This window comes from Solea solea, chromosome 4 (genome assembly GCF_958295425.1).
Source record: "Solea solea chromosome 4, fSolSol10.1, whole genome shotgun sequence".
Lineage (NCBI taxonomy): Eukaryota > Metazoa > Chordata > Actinopteri > Pleuronectiformes > Soleidae > Solea > Solea solea.
Window position 1 is genome coordinate 16,471,382 of NC_081137.1, and position 17,399 is coordinate 16,488,780.

Sequence of the window (17,399 nt, forward strand, 5' to 3'; positions counted from 1 at the left end):
GAGTGCTAGGGGTGGGGCGGACAGGGTGCTAGGACTGCAGAGGGGCGGAGCGGGCGTGGGCGGCGGCAGTGGGCATCGGTGATTTTGGGGGAGGGGGGGGGGGGGGGGGGGGGGGGGGGGGTGGCGTCTCCTCGCTCGGGTCAGCAGAGGATGAGGTCGCACGAAGGTGGACGGGGTATTACACTGGGTGGGGGTGTGTGTGTGTGTGGGTGGGTGGGTGGGGGGGGGGGTTAGCCAGGTGGCGGTGCAGACAGGCAGGTGGACGCGGGCAAGTGATCAGGCAAATGACAAGAGTGTCACATGACAGTGCTCCCCTCCCCTCCTTCACCCGTGTCAGTATGTCAAGGGCACAAGCCCCCGCTGGCAACCGCCACTGCGGCATTTCCCCCCCGCCACACACACACACACACACATTTATTTATATATTTACTTCCCTCACTTCCTCCTCCTCCTTTTCTTCTTCTCCTTTCTTTTTTATACCTTTTTTAGCTGTGTTTTTTTTTTATGTGTCTGTCAGATGAGCCGCTCTTCTATATGACTGCTGGCTTCCCTCCACACACACTCACACACACACACACACACACCACCCCCCCGGGCCACGACGTGGTCGGTCAAACGGAGGCGGCACATTCCTTGACTGTGGTGAATTTTAATTTCCGTGCGCACTATAGATATTTCCACGCCCCCTCCCACCGCCACCACCACCCCACTCCACCTTCCCGCTGTGCGTGTGAGACTGCCAAGGTGAGGTTGTGTCCTCTTGTTAAGAGCGATTAATGGCACTCGTTATGTACATAATGAAACATCCTACTGATGCATAGGGTGGTGTTGTCTCTTTCTCTCCTCCTATGTGTCATATGCACACACACACACACACAGACTGACTGCATGTGTATGGTGTAACATTGAGGACACTTTGTTACAGCCTCCAGGCAACTCCAGAATGTGTTTGATATGATGTGGGCAGAGAGAGAGAGCATGCCCCCCGCGCACCCCCCCCCCCCCCCCCCCACCACACACACACACACTGGTAAACCGTCTCACCAAATGAAAAACGAACAGGAATTAAGAGCCTGTCAATTCACAGTCCCTCGTTTTTTTAGATGCACAAAAACACTGCGGTTCCCTGCGTGACATGTGTTCTGAGGGATAGAGATGGGTGGCTCTCCACCGAGTCCTGTTTTGACTGGCAGAGTAAATTTAGATCTAATCTTCTTGTGTGTGTGTGTGTGTGTGTGTGTGTGTTCTTTTATAGCCCGAGAATGTTCACCTAACGTATCGGCTTTTAAGTTGACCTTGTTGTGTTGTTTGCTCGTACGGAGGCTCGTGTATATATATGTGTGCATTTCTAGGACGAGACGCTGCTGGCTCCCCTATAGGGTTTTTTTTTTTTTTTTTTTTTTTTCTGACCTCATGTGTGCTGCTTTCCCCGTGCGTGCGTGCGACATAGTGTGTGTGTGTGTGTGTGTGTGCGCTAAGACCATTCAGTGCCTGAGTCAAGCTGTGCAAGCTCTTTTAATCCCACGCCCCGGTGCACGTAGGCTTGATTAGTGGCAGCAGTTATCTGTGCAGAAGACAGGCCGCCCTCCTTTAGCATTTGGTCAGGTCTGGGGCACTGGGAGGTGGTGGTGGGGGGTGGAGGGGGTGTCAAGTCATGAGAAAGGTGAACGACGAAGGAGAAAAGAAGACGGAGAGGGGGAGGAGGAGGAGGAGGTATGGCGAGGACGAGGGAAAGAGGGGAGGGCGGAAGCCTGATTAGTATTCTAAAGGAGCACTCCTGTCAGTAGAGCAAATTGATTACTGCACTTTACCTGTATCAGCCTCCACAGCGAAGGATGACAAGGTACGGAGGCATGATGTGTGTCTGCGTTCACCTCCCAACCACAGCAGAAGAGACGTGTTAGTGTTTGGCTTAGTGCTGGTTTTCACTTTTTTCTTTTTTTTTTTCCTCTCTTACTCTGTTGAGCTCTTTTTCACTGCTTCTACCACTGGCTCTTTTTTTTCTTTTTTTTTCTTCCTCCCTCTCCCTCTGTCCTCTCGATCTCCTTCATTGACAGTGAAGTAATAGGCCAGTTGCAGTTGGGTGCTGGCCTTGTCTATCTCTCTCCGTGTGATTTAATAGTCAGTGGCTGACTGAGGGAACACAGGCTCGTTTCCTGCGCGCTCTGGCCCTGTGCTCATCTACATCTAGAAATGCAATTAGCGTGTTTCTCGAACAGCAACCTGATCAATTGTAAAGCTTATTATTAATTTATTTATTCTCCAAATCTTTGTCAATATTATAATAGACTCTATGCACGGAAATACAAGCCAACTCCTTCACGTCCAGTCAGGTGTCGCTAAGGGGAAACGTGGACTTTTTTATTTTTTAGCCCTGAGGGATTCAACATGGCCTAAAATTATGTAAATATCCGTGTGGTGAGGGGACAATAGCAGAGCACGGCTGCGTCCCCTCTGTGCACAGCCTCCGCTAAATACTATAATTAGTCACTAAATACTCTCGGTAACTTCTGCAGACGCCGACTGTAGAGCATACTAGAGAAACGCTCAGGCTGGCTTATTGAAAACCAGAAAATTGACCGTTTTTGGTCTTCAGGCTCCAGATCCCTGCTGTTTTTTTCATTTCAGCTGCTTAATGTACATCCACTGTTAGGCTTTTCTTATCAGAGCTAATCTGCATCCGTGCTACTCCAGCTGAATTACATGACGATTCCATGTTTTCGATGAACATATGAAGATTTAGTGACCAAGCAGCATTTATCAAGTATTTAAGTTGAGCTGCAACTAAGGCGTATTTCCATAGTCGATTAATCTGTCCATTATTTTCTCGATTAATCGTTCGGTCCATAAAAAATCAGAAAACTTTAAAAAACGTCTTGTTTTGTCCACAAACCAAAATTATTCACTTTCAATGATTTCTTTGTTATCTTGAGCAAAGAAATGAAGAAAATACTCACATTTAAGAAGTGGAAAATCTTGTTTTAATCATGAAAAAGGCTTCAAACCAATTAATGGATTATCAAAATAGTTGTTGATTAATTTAGTAATGGACTAATAATCGATGAATTGTTTCAGCTCTGTATTTAAGAACACATCGGGCAGTGTTTAATACTTGGCTGATTAACCCAAACCTTATAGCACATCAGTAGTGAACACACATAAGCCTGAGCCCTGATCAGAGCCAGTCAGAAGCGTTTCTATATATCCAGTCCTGTCGTTTCCAAACTTAAGATAGTGTGGACAACAGGTACAACCCTATCAGATGTCGTAATGTGTCTGGAGCGTCCGTCGTGGACATGATTACGTCTGGTCAGGTCAGAGCAATTATTGACTTGAATACAAAGCCTCAGTTTATCGGAGCCTCCGCTTTTGTCGCCGACGACTCAAGCAAACGGCTTCACCTTCCCAGGGCCAGAACAATCCCTTTTTTCTTTTTTTTGACTGTGAAATTTACCACCACAAGCATTTTAAATTTTAAATTCAGCGCTTGTCGCCGGGGCCTGGCCCAAATCATGAACCCTTCATTCACTGGCAGAATATGTCCACTGTAAGTTAATTAGGCACAGTGTTATCTAATCCACCGGCTTCAAAGGAGGAGGTGGAGATCTCTGCACTTGATTCTAAACACGGGTACTGTGACCTTAAGAGACGCGGAGCCCCGTAGGGGTCGCAAGACCGGGCATGTTCCTGATGACGTCTATGATGTGTCTATGCTCCATTGTGTTTTCAACTTACACTGTTAAACTCAAGTTTGACTTTTAAAAATCATAGTTGCAGCATCTGCCAGAAAAGAAATGGCAAATTAGATATTTTTCCTAAACTCGTTCACCCCTAACATGAACGGTATGAGAGTGTAGCTCCCCCCCCCACCCACACACACACACACCCACACACACACACACTCTGCACTTACCTTGCATTAGATATTGTGACGTTTATATGATCGCCTTGCAGAATATCCATTTTTGCAGACGTGCTGTAATCTTATCACAGGACATTTATTGCACAGATGTAGTAATAATTTAGTAGATGGATTAGTGGAAACTTGTAGAAGTGTTGTGTAATCACCGTGTGTCATTGCACCGTCCCCGTACCAGTGCGGGTAACGTTAGCCGAGAGCACAGAACTATCGCTAATATACTATTTATATACATTTTAATTATATATTATATAAATAATAACTAATAATGTTGGATACACGCGTGATAAATAAAAATGCAGCATTTGAATTGGGGCGACTACCTTGACTTCAAAATATACAGCCTAGAAGTGCATCACATATTATATAATCCAGCAGAGGACAGAAGACATTTTTCTCTCAAATGGACGATACAAATAAACTGAACTGTCACAAATGTGTGGACTCAGCATCACACACACAAACACAAACACACACACACACACGCGTATCTATCTTCACATTTGTCACTCTTTAACAGTGAGTCAAGTGAGATGACTCACTCCATGAAAAACAACGTTGTTCAGGTCCACAGTGTGAAAAATATGTGTGATGACACAACCAACAACGTTGTAACAATGCATTGTAACCCCAACACTAATTGAATTATACCCTAACATACAGTAAAAGTCTTGGCTCATATCTAAAGTCTAAAGCCGTATGCTGGCTTAATTGTCGCTATCCTCCTTCACCTTTGTTGCCATTTCTATCCTCGTGACCGCACTCAAAAACAAAGGCATTGATAAGGAAGTGTTGTCATGTTACTCCATGGTAAACGTGTCATAAGTGTCTCAGATAGGGATCATGCGGAGGGGCTTTTTGTCCATATCAGCACAACCACTTAAACTGTACCCAATGACAATCTCATATTTCATATACCTTACATTGTCTTTATTGCCCCAGTGGACAAAATAGGATAGTTATCAGCAGCTAAAGCTGCGTTCAGACAGGGGGATTTTTGTGTTTATGACCTGGCGAGTTTTTTTTTTTTTTTTGAAACGCCGCATCCTCTGCTTTTAGAACGGGAAACTTGACGACGGGCGGAAAAGTCGTTTGAAACTTTCCCGCGATCCCATTTGAAAGCACCATCATTTACACCACTTGTTTCTCGCAGTGAACCAGGGGTATTAACAACATCATCATCGCTGTGTAACGTTAACTCAAAGCGCCCCCCTTTTGTCTGCCGTATTCTTCGGTCGTGTCCAGGTTGTGTAACAACACACTGCAAGGTGGTTCAAGGTCCTTTGGGGTGATGGGGGGCGACGAGCATATTGTTTCTTGTTTCATCAGTGTTATCTAAAACCCTTACATTGTGTGCAAGTATTGTCAGCAGCGGTTACTCATTTTGTTCTTTTCTAGCAATGTTGCTTTTAATAGGCTGTGTACCTAATCCTCCCAAGAGTTGCAGTTCACACGGATTCATTTGTCGCTTTGCTCCTGCAGCTTGTTGCACCCCTTCATTTATTTAAGTGTCGCTGGATCACAAGGCAGCCGATAGATTATTGCCCCGTCTTGCAAAATGGAGTCGTTTGCCAGGCGTCCCCGCACCGACAGCTCTGAAAACCTTCATTCAAAAGTTGGTGGTGATCATTAACCTGGATGCTAATTTTCCGATTTGGGGACTGCCAGAAGTGTTGTAGACGGTGCGATGCTGTTTTTGTGAAGCACTAATCTTACTGAAATCCCCAGTTAATCGGCATGTACTTGGCACCGACCTGCTAACTGGATTGGCACAGCTGGGAGAGTTTTCACCCCTAAAAGTTTGCACGTCATTTATTTTATGCGCGACTGAGTTAAATGTGTGTCCAATGGATTTCTTCTATTGTGTGACCGAATAAGTCTCACTTGTTGTTTTTTGATGCTCCTAATGGCACGTCGTCCCTTCACAACCAATTGTACCTCGTAATATCATTCTCCTGCCTCACTGAGGGCAAACATTAGAATGATTTAAAAACCATAAAGTAGGTCATCGGGACCATTACAGACGGCAAAATGGTAGCACAAGTATGTCCCAACCCCCCCCACACACACACACACTAAAATCTCTGTCGCACACATTATTACTGCAAACCATCCCAAATTACTCACAGTAAAAAGGAACGAAAAGACAAGGTACTCTTTTAACCCAATAAAGACAGACATCTTGCTGACTCACGGCAATGGGCTTCTTAAGGCCGATGCCAAGGATATTATGGGAATGATTCATTAAAGGCCAAGGTTTCTGGCTGGTTTTATCCAGCTTTCAGGGCAGCCTGACAGTGGGACATTTGATCTCAATTGCAAAGTGGCCCATTTCCCTCCGACATCATCACTGCAGTCTTGTTTCAAGAGCCCGGCTCTGCCTTTTGGCATGCTGACCATAGGGCAATCAGCTCAAATAGTTCCTATTTGCAGCCCCAGTGTTTACTTTTAAATGGAAAACGCGCTGTTGTTTGCAGGAGGGAAATGAGCGCCGTTTTTTTGGACAGACGATGTAAGCAGAAGATTACCTCGGAGCCCAGTAGAAATGAATCAGGTATAGATTGATGACAGCCACGGCTCATTAAGAAAGAATGTGTGTGTGTGTGTGTTTAATTGATGCACTAATTCTCAGCCACTCAGGAAATGGCCCTTGGGCGGGTCTTCCAAATGGCACACAAATATTTACTATGGACACAAACACTTTTAGCGAGCACATGCAAGCCTGCGCATCAGCAACGGGGAAAGAGTGTGATACAGTGCAGTGATATCATTGCTGCACTGGCGAGTTTGTGCCGTGTCCTCCACCAGTCAGCTGGGCTCTGGACCACTTAGATGAGTCATCAGTGTGCACAGATTCTTCCTCGCGCTCCTTTTTTTTGCGACTGTACTGATGAGTACAGATAAGGTTCAGACCCGCCCCCCCCTGTCCAAGGCCACATGCAGGCCACGAACTTAAGCACTCTACTCTCATTTTTGTTTTTCCGAGACTGAAATGTTCACATTCAAGTCAAGTCAAGTCATTGCACACACACGGACTGTCCCTCGCAGGATGGCTGTTTCCTCAACGGAGGGCTTGTGCTACTTTAACACAAGAGGTCCAGCATTCATGTATCACATTTCCTTTATGTGGGGGAACATCCATGGGTGTTTGTGCACACATGGGGGCGTGTGTGCTTTGCATGGCTTGTTTGGTCAGCGCATCCTAAGAAGTGGGTCAGAGTGCCCTAGTTCTCATTGTGTGGGCATGCTTGCGCCTGTGTATTGCCTTTCAGTGTTATTTTGTCCTGATTGACTTATCTGCAAAAAGAAAGAAAAAAAAATCTTGCTGCAGCTTCCCTGCTGTTTAGTGGCGTGTTATTTTCTTGTTTATCTCTCTCAAGGTGAACTAGGAGCTTTTAATTCAACTTTCCTCTGGCGCACTCATCCACTTGTGGACGGCCTGGAACAACTGCATTTGGTCAGGTAGCTTATGTTTTGTCTTATTTAATCACGTCAGGGCATATTGAGTTTACAAATAGCGGTCACGCCGCATGTGTAAGTGAGCTACCCCGTTGAGTATGTGCAGCAGGGCCGGGCTGCAGATTACATGATATAATAGTGTTTAGGCATTGCCTCTCCTTTTAAATTCCTTTAACCTTGACTCCCCTTAAATGCAGGGAGAACACATCTGCCAGGCTGGTGTCAGACATTAGTAATACACACCGCTTGGGCAGCATTGTCACTTTTTATTAACGCCCAGAGCTTTGCATGGACACCAGCTGTTGCATCAAGTGGAAAAGCCTTAGCGGTATAAATGACCTTGACTTTAACTGCCGCTCCTTTGGCTCTTCCCTTTTTTTTTTTAATTCTTTTGTTTGGTCTCATACATTTTAAATCACCTAAATGGATTACCATTCCTGACAATGAAGGTCATTTAGGGACTCACTTTTTTTTTTTTTAAGATTGAAAAAGAAAGTACCGGCAAGCGCGTTCATGACTAGGTGATGGGAGGCGGTTTAATCTGGAGGTCACTGTAGGAAATGAGGGTCATATTTTTTGGATATGATCACCGGCACTTCCGTATTTTTATGTCGGCCGTTTGGTAATTCTGTGTGTCTTCAAAAGAGTGACTGGCAGTGACCTTTCCTGTTCTCTGTGTCTTCTCCGTAAAAGGGAAGCGTGAAATGGATGACTTGACCGGCCTGAGGAAGATGAAGCTTTCACCTCCCCCCCTCCCCGTCGCCTGCCCTCCACTCTCACTCTCATGTACATGGCTGACTGTAGGGCTAAAAATCACTTTAGAATGGTGCCTGTTCCGTCATTGGCTGACATTGTCAAGGATAATGGATAATCACCACAGAAACAGTCGAGCAGCTCATTGGTGCCGTAATGTCCCACAGTGGGGAGGTGCGTGGAGGGGGGGAGGGTTGTAGGTCAGACTTTTTGGGTGCCACCACCAACGAGATGACATGTTAACAGATGTGTAAGGTCATTTCCAATGTATACTCTTGGGGAGATAATGTAATAGTAATGCACACATCACACACTCTGGGAGGGGAAAGACGGAGAGCCGTGAGCTTTAGGTGCTCGCTGTAGAGGACAGCTTTCCCTATATTAAGGTCATTTATTTGTTCACAGAGCTCTGTCATTGAGAAGAACACTTTTTTTTTTCTTTCTTGCTCTCGCCACTGCAGGACTTTTTAACACTACTCCTGTCATTGCGTGTCCCTCAAGAGCCCCGAGCTCTTTGTTTAAAGAGTAATTCATGCTTTGCGTGACATAGCGAGCGGAGTCACTCTGTTGTAAACTAATATAATGCAGTGTCATAATGTCCCCGTGCAGCCATGTCTGCTCTGTGCTGAAGTTTCTCTGGGCAAAACAGAGACAAGGTCAACTGTAATTCCAAAGGTTTACTGCCAGAGCTGGGAGATTAAGAGAATTTCCCATGTTGAAAGCGTGTCAGTGTGTTTATTCCTTTTTACATTATTTTCCCTCTCACTAACACCGTATCACTGCATATTTGTGACTGTGCCGAACTACATGTTTACTGTGTTTATTAGACGTGGCGTTACAGGGAATTCTGTTATAATTAAGCTCCCTGGTGGGAAAATAGCCCTAATCCTGAGCATCTAAGATTAGCATGACAGCAGACGTCAGATGGTCCAGTGTGACCAGGGTGGCTTTTATTGCTGTCAGATTTAGGTCAGCAGCCTAAAGATGGCCTTGAACTGTAACTGATGCCGTACGAGCTCTTAAGTTATCCCAACCAATACATTTCTAGGTAAACTAAATAACCTTTATACTTATAGCCTCGATGTTCCTAACAGCTACCCAGATGCACAAAACAACCTAAATCCAGCGTCAAAATCCCAGTTCATTTTCAAGGTGGCATTAGAATCGGTGCTTTGTTGCCCTTTCTGTCATGACAACCTGTGGACCTTGGCCATAGGGATGGATTTCAGCCTGACTGGAAGCCTGCTGCCTTGTTGTTTTTGGCCCTTGCTACTGTTCTCTGTGAGGTATTTAGTCTGGCGGCTGCGTGGGTTGCAATGGCCTTTCGTCATAATCAAGGGCTGCCATCCTGTTATGTGACCTGCGATGTCGGTCCACTCAGCGGACACCAAAGGTGAGGACGGCATTGGGAAAGGACATGGACAGCAGCTGAGGCGAGGTTGAAACTCCGTATTAATTAACCTTTATGGGATGTGGCCGGGACTGTCGGAGGTGTCCTGTATCCACGGAAACCATGCTGACAGGGTTCAGAGCAGAGGTCTCCCAGGGCAGCCGTGCTGACACTGTCATGGCAATTGGCACAATGCTCACCCCAGTGTCACTGGCTCTGGCCTCCTGACAGTGGTGTGGTGTGACAGGTGCACCTGATCCTTAAGCCACCGTTACTCCTCAATACACTCACATTTAAACATGCACACTTGCTTGACAGTCATGTGCAGCTTGTCTGATGGCTACATTTCTGCTTTGATTTTCTCCACTGCCTTTGTTCAATATGTGTAAATACAGTTCATGTTGTGCTCTCATCTTCTGATTTAAAAAAAACCAAAAACTATTTAGCCTCCAAAGAGCTAATCGTAGAAAAGAATTCACACGTGGCAAAGTGTTAATAAATGTAATGCAGTTGCTGGACTAATGTGGCTTACGTTATATCAGTCATGAACACTGTGCACATTCACATGCTTGTGTTTAATTTTAAATGCTTAAATGTTTTGTGTGTATGTGGGCGAGTGGCTTCTGCTCCATGTAGACTGAGGGTTTGATTTGTATGAGATGCTGCTTAAGTGCATAAGGAGCAGAAGGTGGTGATGGGGGGGATAATCCACTGAAATGACAAGCTGCATAAGAAATGATCATCCACAGCTCTCACAAGGCCCTTCACTTTTTAAAGACATTTCTGTGAGGGGCTTACAGCTCAGGACCTGAATGTTTTTAAGGTAGTGGTCTTGAATTTTCAATTTGGAGCCAATCAGGCCTAATCTACATTTATCGTCTGTTCAGTGGCTGTGAAAAGAGAGTGCAGAGAGGAGAAGGAGCTGTGTGCAGTCAGTCTGAAATGTTGCTAAGTAACAGAGATGGCAGACAAGGTGGTGAAATGAATGTGATATAGTGCTTTACAAATCCCTGCTTCTCACACAGTTTCTTCCTCTTTTTCTCTTTTTTTCTCTGCCCATCTCTTCCCTCTCTTCTGTTCTCTCACTCTCTCCCATAGGTCCCCCATGTGAGAGCCGCAAAGCTGAAAGGCGCCATTGACAGAACCACATCCAGGCCTAAGGAGAGATATCCCAAACATCCACAGCCACGGAATGTGTCAACATCTTTGTGGTGAAATCCCGCTGACTCCTCACTTGCTACTCACATAAGCCTGGAGCTGGGTCTTCTGGGATTCTACAGTTTTTAAAAGGCATACAACAATGCCTGGGAGGCCCCCCTGCCCCATTTTGCCTCCAAATATGACTACTGTTTTTGCACAGTGCTAACTGTGGTCACTACGAAGAGGGATCACCTTCTGGCCAGTGATTCTTTCAGCAGTGTGCATACTGTGCAATTCCTTGCCTTCTTTTTGTCATTTAGGAAGTGCATACCACTGTCTACCAGATGACCTAGTGGACATTTGTTTCCCAGTAGCTGTGCTGAACCACATCAGAGGATCTTAGTATTGAACATGACTCATGGGGAGGAGCCTGGCCCTGAGACACACAAGGATTCAGCTGTTCTAACTTATCTGGAAGGTTTACTAATGCATCCAGTGGTGGCCGGGCCTGGGGCCACGGCAAGTGGGAGGTCAGAGGCTTCCCACAGTAATCAGGAGCAAGGTGACAAAGTGGGCAGGCCCTACCAGCTGCCCAACCATGGCCCGACAGCTCCCAAGACTGGAACCAATGGTCCCACACTAGGCTCTACACAGCACCTGAAAAAGGCCCGTCTACTGCGCTCTGGGGCTTGGAATGATACAGGAAACCAGCGAACGAGTTCATCCCCAATGGAACTGAATGGCCAAGGGGGTGGCCTGCAAAATGGAGCACTAGAGGGGTCTCCTCATGCAGGTGAAAGCACCCTGTTGGCTTCACTGCTTCAGTCATTCAGCTCACGTCTTCAGAGTGTGGCAATGTCTCAGCACCCTAATAAGCCCCCCAGCGAGTGTTCCTCTCCACCCAAGGCACCACCTGCAGACAAAGACCCACCCCCTGTGTATGGGACAGCCTCAAGTCGCTTGAAGGGCCTAGTGAGAAAGGGCAAACTTCAGAATCACAGCAACACACCTTACAGTCGACGGGGACACAATCAGGAGAGACCCCCAGAATCACCTCGGTCAGCACACAGTGCCACGCCTCCTGCATCGACGGCTACTGATTCAGTGTCTTGTGCGGAGCGTCTGAAGGCGGTGGCCAACATGGTAAAAATCCGTTCCAGTCCCGCACCGTCACCCAAGCCCAGTGTAGCCTGCAGTCAACTGGCTTTGCTGCTTTCTAGTGAAGCCCATCTTCAGCAGTACTCCAGAGAGCATGCGCTCAAAGCTCAACTCTCAGGAAGGTCTGCCAGTGAAAGATTAGCTGCCATGGCAAACCAGCAGCATGGCCAGGACAAAAGACCATCAAGTGTGGGAGGGACTCTGCCTGGAGCTGTAGACACCATTAGCTCCTTAACTACTCAAAATGGAATGACGGCAACAAACACAATAACAACAACACTCTCTCGAACACCCTTGTCAAGTCCACAGAGCCCCTCTTTGCTACGTGGCCATAGCCAAAGCTCCCCGGCCACTCCCCCAAATGCTCCAAACATCACACACAGCCAACCACCTAGGGAGAAGCGAGGGTTTGACTCGCGTCCAACCCGTCCCCCCCAGACGTGCAGCAGCTTGCTCCTCCTGTTACTAAACAACCATAACAACCAGAAGCAGCTGACAAAAAATGGGCACCTGGAAGATAGCTGTGGCCTTTTGCCACCAAGCAGATCCTCTTCAGTCACATCAGACAGTGAGTGCTCTACGCAGGAGAGGAGCCTGACCAAGGACAGTAGTGATGCAGAGAGTTCCTACTCTAGTTGCTCCCCGATCGACCTGTCCATGAGAAACCGGGCCAACACACAAGACACAGGGCCCAAATCTAATATTCCCTCCTTCTCCTCCTCCTCTTCCACTTCTACCCTCTCATCTTCCACAACAGTGTTTTCCTCCACCCCAGTTTCATTCTCTCCTCAAGCTTCAACTCATCCCTCCACCTCAACTTTCTCACCATCTCCTACCGTTATCTCTTCTGTTTCCAATGCTACCTTCTCATCTTCCTCTATCTCTACCTCCTCCCTAGACAAACTAACAGAAACGTTACTAAACAAGTGGAAGCCAGAGGCATCAGGATCAACTTTGACCAGAAACAAGGAGTCTGAAATGAGCCCAGACCCAAAATCCCACCCTAAGGTCACACTTATGCAGCTGCTTCTTGAGCGCAGAAATAATGAGATGACTAACAAAGGAGTGAGTAACCACGATTCACCAGTCGATATAACTATGGCCACCATGTCTCGAAGCCAATCAAAGGGACAAGTGTCTTGGGAGGAGACCAGGACAAAAAGCCCAACAGATAGACCTGTAGCCCCAGCCCAGCCTCTCTACTCAGTTAACCGCGACCCTAGTGGTGCACTATCCCCATACTCCTATCCCTCCCCTCATGTCCAGTCCAGTCCATTGGACCTGTGTAAATCTAAAACCTTCCCTGCTGAGAAGGCCTCTGAGCCTGCCTTCAGTGCCAGTAAACTGTTGCAGAATTTGGCTCAGTGTGGCACAGCTTCTTCCTCCCCACCCATTCCCTCCAGCAAAGTACTGGGCCAGGAACCTGATGCCAGCAGGCCCCTTGCTCTATTGGAAAGGCTCAATACTCCAATCCACAGGACCTCCACCACTCCACTCTCTGACAGACCCTCAGGCAGTGGCACGCCTTTCAGTCAAAAGGAAGCCTCTCCTCCTTCTCAGATTGAGAATCTTCTGGAGAGGCGCACTGTGCTGCAACTCCTTCTTGGAACAGGCTCAGCTAGTGCAACGAGCAACCGCAAAGATAGGCCCAGTGGAAGGAGGAGTGTGGAGGTGACAGGGGGATGCTATGAGAAGAGCGCTGGTGCCTCCTTCATCTGTGACACCTCCAACGGACCCCCTTTGGATGTAAAGGTCAAAACAGAGATCACAGAGGGGGTGGGACCATCCTCTGCCATGTCTGAGGACTTAAGTGGCAGAAAGAGACCTAGTGGCTATGAGAAGAATAGTCCCCTCTCTGATTTTCAGCAGGACTTTAAAACAGAACCCCGGCCAGCAGAGGTCATTGCAAAATATGGCCTCCTGAGCCAGCTGCTTAAACAAAAGACTGCTACCTACTATACCAATGTTGCTATGCAGACTGAGTCTCAGCCCAGACAGGTTAAAGAGGAACAGAAGGAGTATCCAAGCCCCAGTCCTAAGAAGAGACGCCTCTGCTCTGATCGGACTGATAGTTTGACTAATACCAGCTGTCCAGGAGCAGTAGACAGTGTTGATACAAACATTTTTGCTTCCTCTGCTGACCCTGGCCAGCAGAGGAGTCTGAAGGAAGAGGAGGCTCCAGCCAGGAGCCCTCCAAGTGAAACCCTTGCCAGAGAGAGCCGGGGCTTCAATGTGCTCAAACAGCTGCTTCTCTCTGACAACTGCCTGAAGGAGCTGTCCCAGCATCCCCGGGGGGCCCCCAGCCCTTCCAGCCTACAGGCCAATGGCAAGGCCAATGGCAGAATTCTCAGTCAGCCTGCCCATAATCACAGCTTTGTCCACGTACCTGGATGGAACCCCCATGGCTCCCTCAACTCAGGGCTTCAGAGTAATCTAAGACCACTGCCCACGCCCCCTGCAGGTGACAGCCCTATCTGCACGCCCTGGAGCCGCCACCCAGCTCCATGGCCTGTCGCTCAAAAACGAGACCCTCCGACTCTCGTCAAGCAGGAGCCCGAGAGCCCTGTGCGATGGGGTAGTAAGGAGGAAGAGGAGGAGGAGGGTTGTGACTCGAACTTGGACTCTCCTCGGCTGTCACGTTCCAACCCCATCCTGTATTACATGTTGCAGAAGGGCAGTATTCAGCTGAGGAAAGAGATGCGAGAGCAGACAGAAGGGACACAGTCTGTGGTCAGGGTAAAAGAGGAGCCAATCAGTGACATGCATGCCTATGAACACAGTCTCAGCTCCACCCCACAATTACCCACCCACAATGACAAGCACAGCCACGAGAGCCAAGAGCTGAGCTAATCATTTGAGAACTTGTATCAACTACAGAAAAATAACAAGTGGAAAACAAGTTGACTCTTTTTTTCTTTTCTTCTTCTTCTTCTTTTTTTTTTTTGGTTTTTAAATAAACTTGCCAAATTGGTTTTATGAGACATATAACAAAGAATGCAAAACTCAAAAAACAGGTCTGTCTTAGCAAAATGTTTAATTGACACGACATAAACTACACATCTGTCTCAAGTTTTAACCTTTACCGTCGGTGATTATCATGCACTACATTTTTCATTTTGTCCCATACAAAGTCCTGCAGTTTGCCCTGGTTTTATACTGAAATGCACACATATCACTATCTACGTCTTCTTTGTAGCCGGCCCTTAAACATTTAGAGAGAACATTTCGTTTATAATGAATGACTCCAAAAATGTTTGCGCTCACTTCAGTGGACATTTAGTATTTATTTTCTCCATCAGAAAATTTTTTTGGAAAGACAAAGTCTCATTAATTTTACATAAGATTTCAGTGTCACTCTAGAGCAGTCTATTACAAGAATGTACACGACACATTCATTCAGGGGAGGACGTTGAAAATATCCGCACTGGTAAAGCTTCAGTGATGATCCGACCATGACAAATGCTTTGTCTTGCTCCCTCTAAAGATTCATGGTGTGGTGAGATAACCAATGAAGTGATAATACATCAGCGGAGGTTTGAATGGTCACAGCTCACCGTGTTTTTTTTTTTTTTTTTTGCTTTTAATTGCAATGAATTGAACTTCTAAGGCCGATATTCAACAGTGCAAATTCAGGGTAATGATGTTTGTGCAGTTATGAGCAGATGGGTCAACAGAGCATGTGTGGAGCTTACAGTTGAGCAACTGCGTGTAAACAGGTTTCTGGAGCAACAGTTAAAAGGTTGCAGTGTCTGAGAAACTTATCTCACCATCCTAAACCCACACCACCGTTTGTTTTTTTTGTTTTTGTTTTTTTTCATGCACACAAAAACTTTTGAGTGTGAAGCACATTGGCTTTTTCTTTCTATTTCACCCAGAGTTTGCACTTTTGAAGCCGAGTTCTGTCCGTTTTTTCAGAATAATTTTATGGCATGTAATTAAGAAATGTCAGTGTTGTTATCTGTTGAGAATTTGACAGTTGGTGATTTTAGTTTTTTCTTCTCTTTTTTTTTTCATCATTTCTTAACTGTTGTGGTTTATGGACATCTTTTATTTCCGTGGCCCTCTCTCTCTCTCTCTCTGTCTCTTAAACTCATAAAATGTCAAAAGAATTGCATGATAATGAAGAGAAGACCACAGGTACATCTTCTGTTTTTACATAGCGGCTGGATATGTGTACCCGCCCCGAAACAATCACCGAGACATGTTGGTGTCTTGAGGGACATCTGGTATCTAGCTCCTTATTTTCTGATTGTACTGTATTTTTTTTGTTGTTGTTTTCCACACACACACACACTGCTTTATCCATTTTAGTCTTGTGATCTTTTTAATACATATACCTATGAAGTGTGTCTCTTCGATTATTATAATACATTTTCACAACGGTTAAATATATTTGTGTAAATAGTACTTTCAGTATGAAAGATGACTATTTTGTAATGTTTAAGAAAAGATATGACCCTAGTTTTTATTGCCCTGATATGTAAATATGAATTATATGCGTACAAGTGTACATACAAAGGCAGAGGATGTTATGCCCATCTTTTTTTTGGTTGGTTTGTTCTTTGCATGTGTCTCTATGTGGTAAATGATAATCTATCCTGCGCTGTGTTGTGTAATAATGTCTGACTCCTCACTGCTGCCTGTTGCATGCAGACGCATGGGAACTACCTGTGTATCCCTACTGGTGATGGGGGGAAATGTCAAGTCTTAAAATAGGTCTTTCTTTCTTTTTTTTCTGTTTTTTTTTTTTTATCACAGAGAGCGGTTCATTTAGAATATGATCAGTCTCTAAATAACCACAGGCTGTCGAGCAAGTTGATAGAAATGTGTGAAAAATAAATGTGCATTGAATATTTTTGTGATTTTTTTTTTTTCTTTTCTTTTTTTCTGTTACTGGTTAACAAAGCTCCGTGAAGGAGCTCGAGTTGGGGGGCGGGCTGGGCGGAGGGAGGGGTGGGGATTGACGTACAATCATAGATCTGCATTGTGCATCTAAGAAATACATTTGTAGCAGCGAATATATTAAAAAAAAAAAGATGTTTCATGAAGACCTGAAACATTTCTTTTTTTTTTTTTTATGTTTTCATTTTTGGTGTTCATTTGCACTGATATCTCAAAAATAAAGTACTAAAATGCATGACCTAGTATGGATGTCTTCCTCTTTTTCTAGTTCACCGGGATCGCTGCAAACAATTCCACTACACATGTTGTTCTGCGGCTGCCATTTTGTTCTACTCTTTATTCCTGCTGTATTTTCCCATGAACTACTTCCACATACTTCACCGTACAAACTTCAGAATGTTCAGCTCAATTAGGACATTGTCACTTTAATTTTATTTAATTAGAATATTTCAAGATTTTCAGAAATATTCAATGTTTTTTGCCTATTAAAATTAATTGAAAATAGCTTCCACACACTTAAACGTAGACACTTTTTTTTAAAATATTTCATACTTTCTGAAATATTAAATTCCTTTAAAGACAAACAAACTCTATACATACGTTTTCTACTGCCTACTTTTTCCACAGACTACATACAACATAATAACGTCATTCAAATGTCAAAAATGTTCACAAAAA

At 45.5% G+C, this 17,399-nt stretch overlaps 1 protein-coding gene across 2 annotated transcripts in view; it reads left to right on the forward strand.

Moving 5' to 3' along the window:
* The window catches only part of nrip1b (nuclear receptor interacting protein 1b), a 39,021-nt gene extending 22,349 nt beyond the window's left edge, over nt 1-16,672 (forward strand). For both annotated transcript variants that reach the window (XM_058627868.1, XM_058627867.1), the window contains one exon: nt 10,620-16,672. In XM_058627868.1, coding sequence (XP_058483851.1) covers nt 11,073-14,669 — 3,597 coding nt within the window. In that variant the 5' untranslated portion in view covers nt 10,620-11,072 and the 3' untranslated portion in view covers nt 14,670-16,672. The remainder of the gene's footprint in view (nt 1-10,619) is intronic.
* The last annotated feature ends 727 nt before the right edge of the window (nt 16,673-17,399 follow it).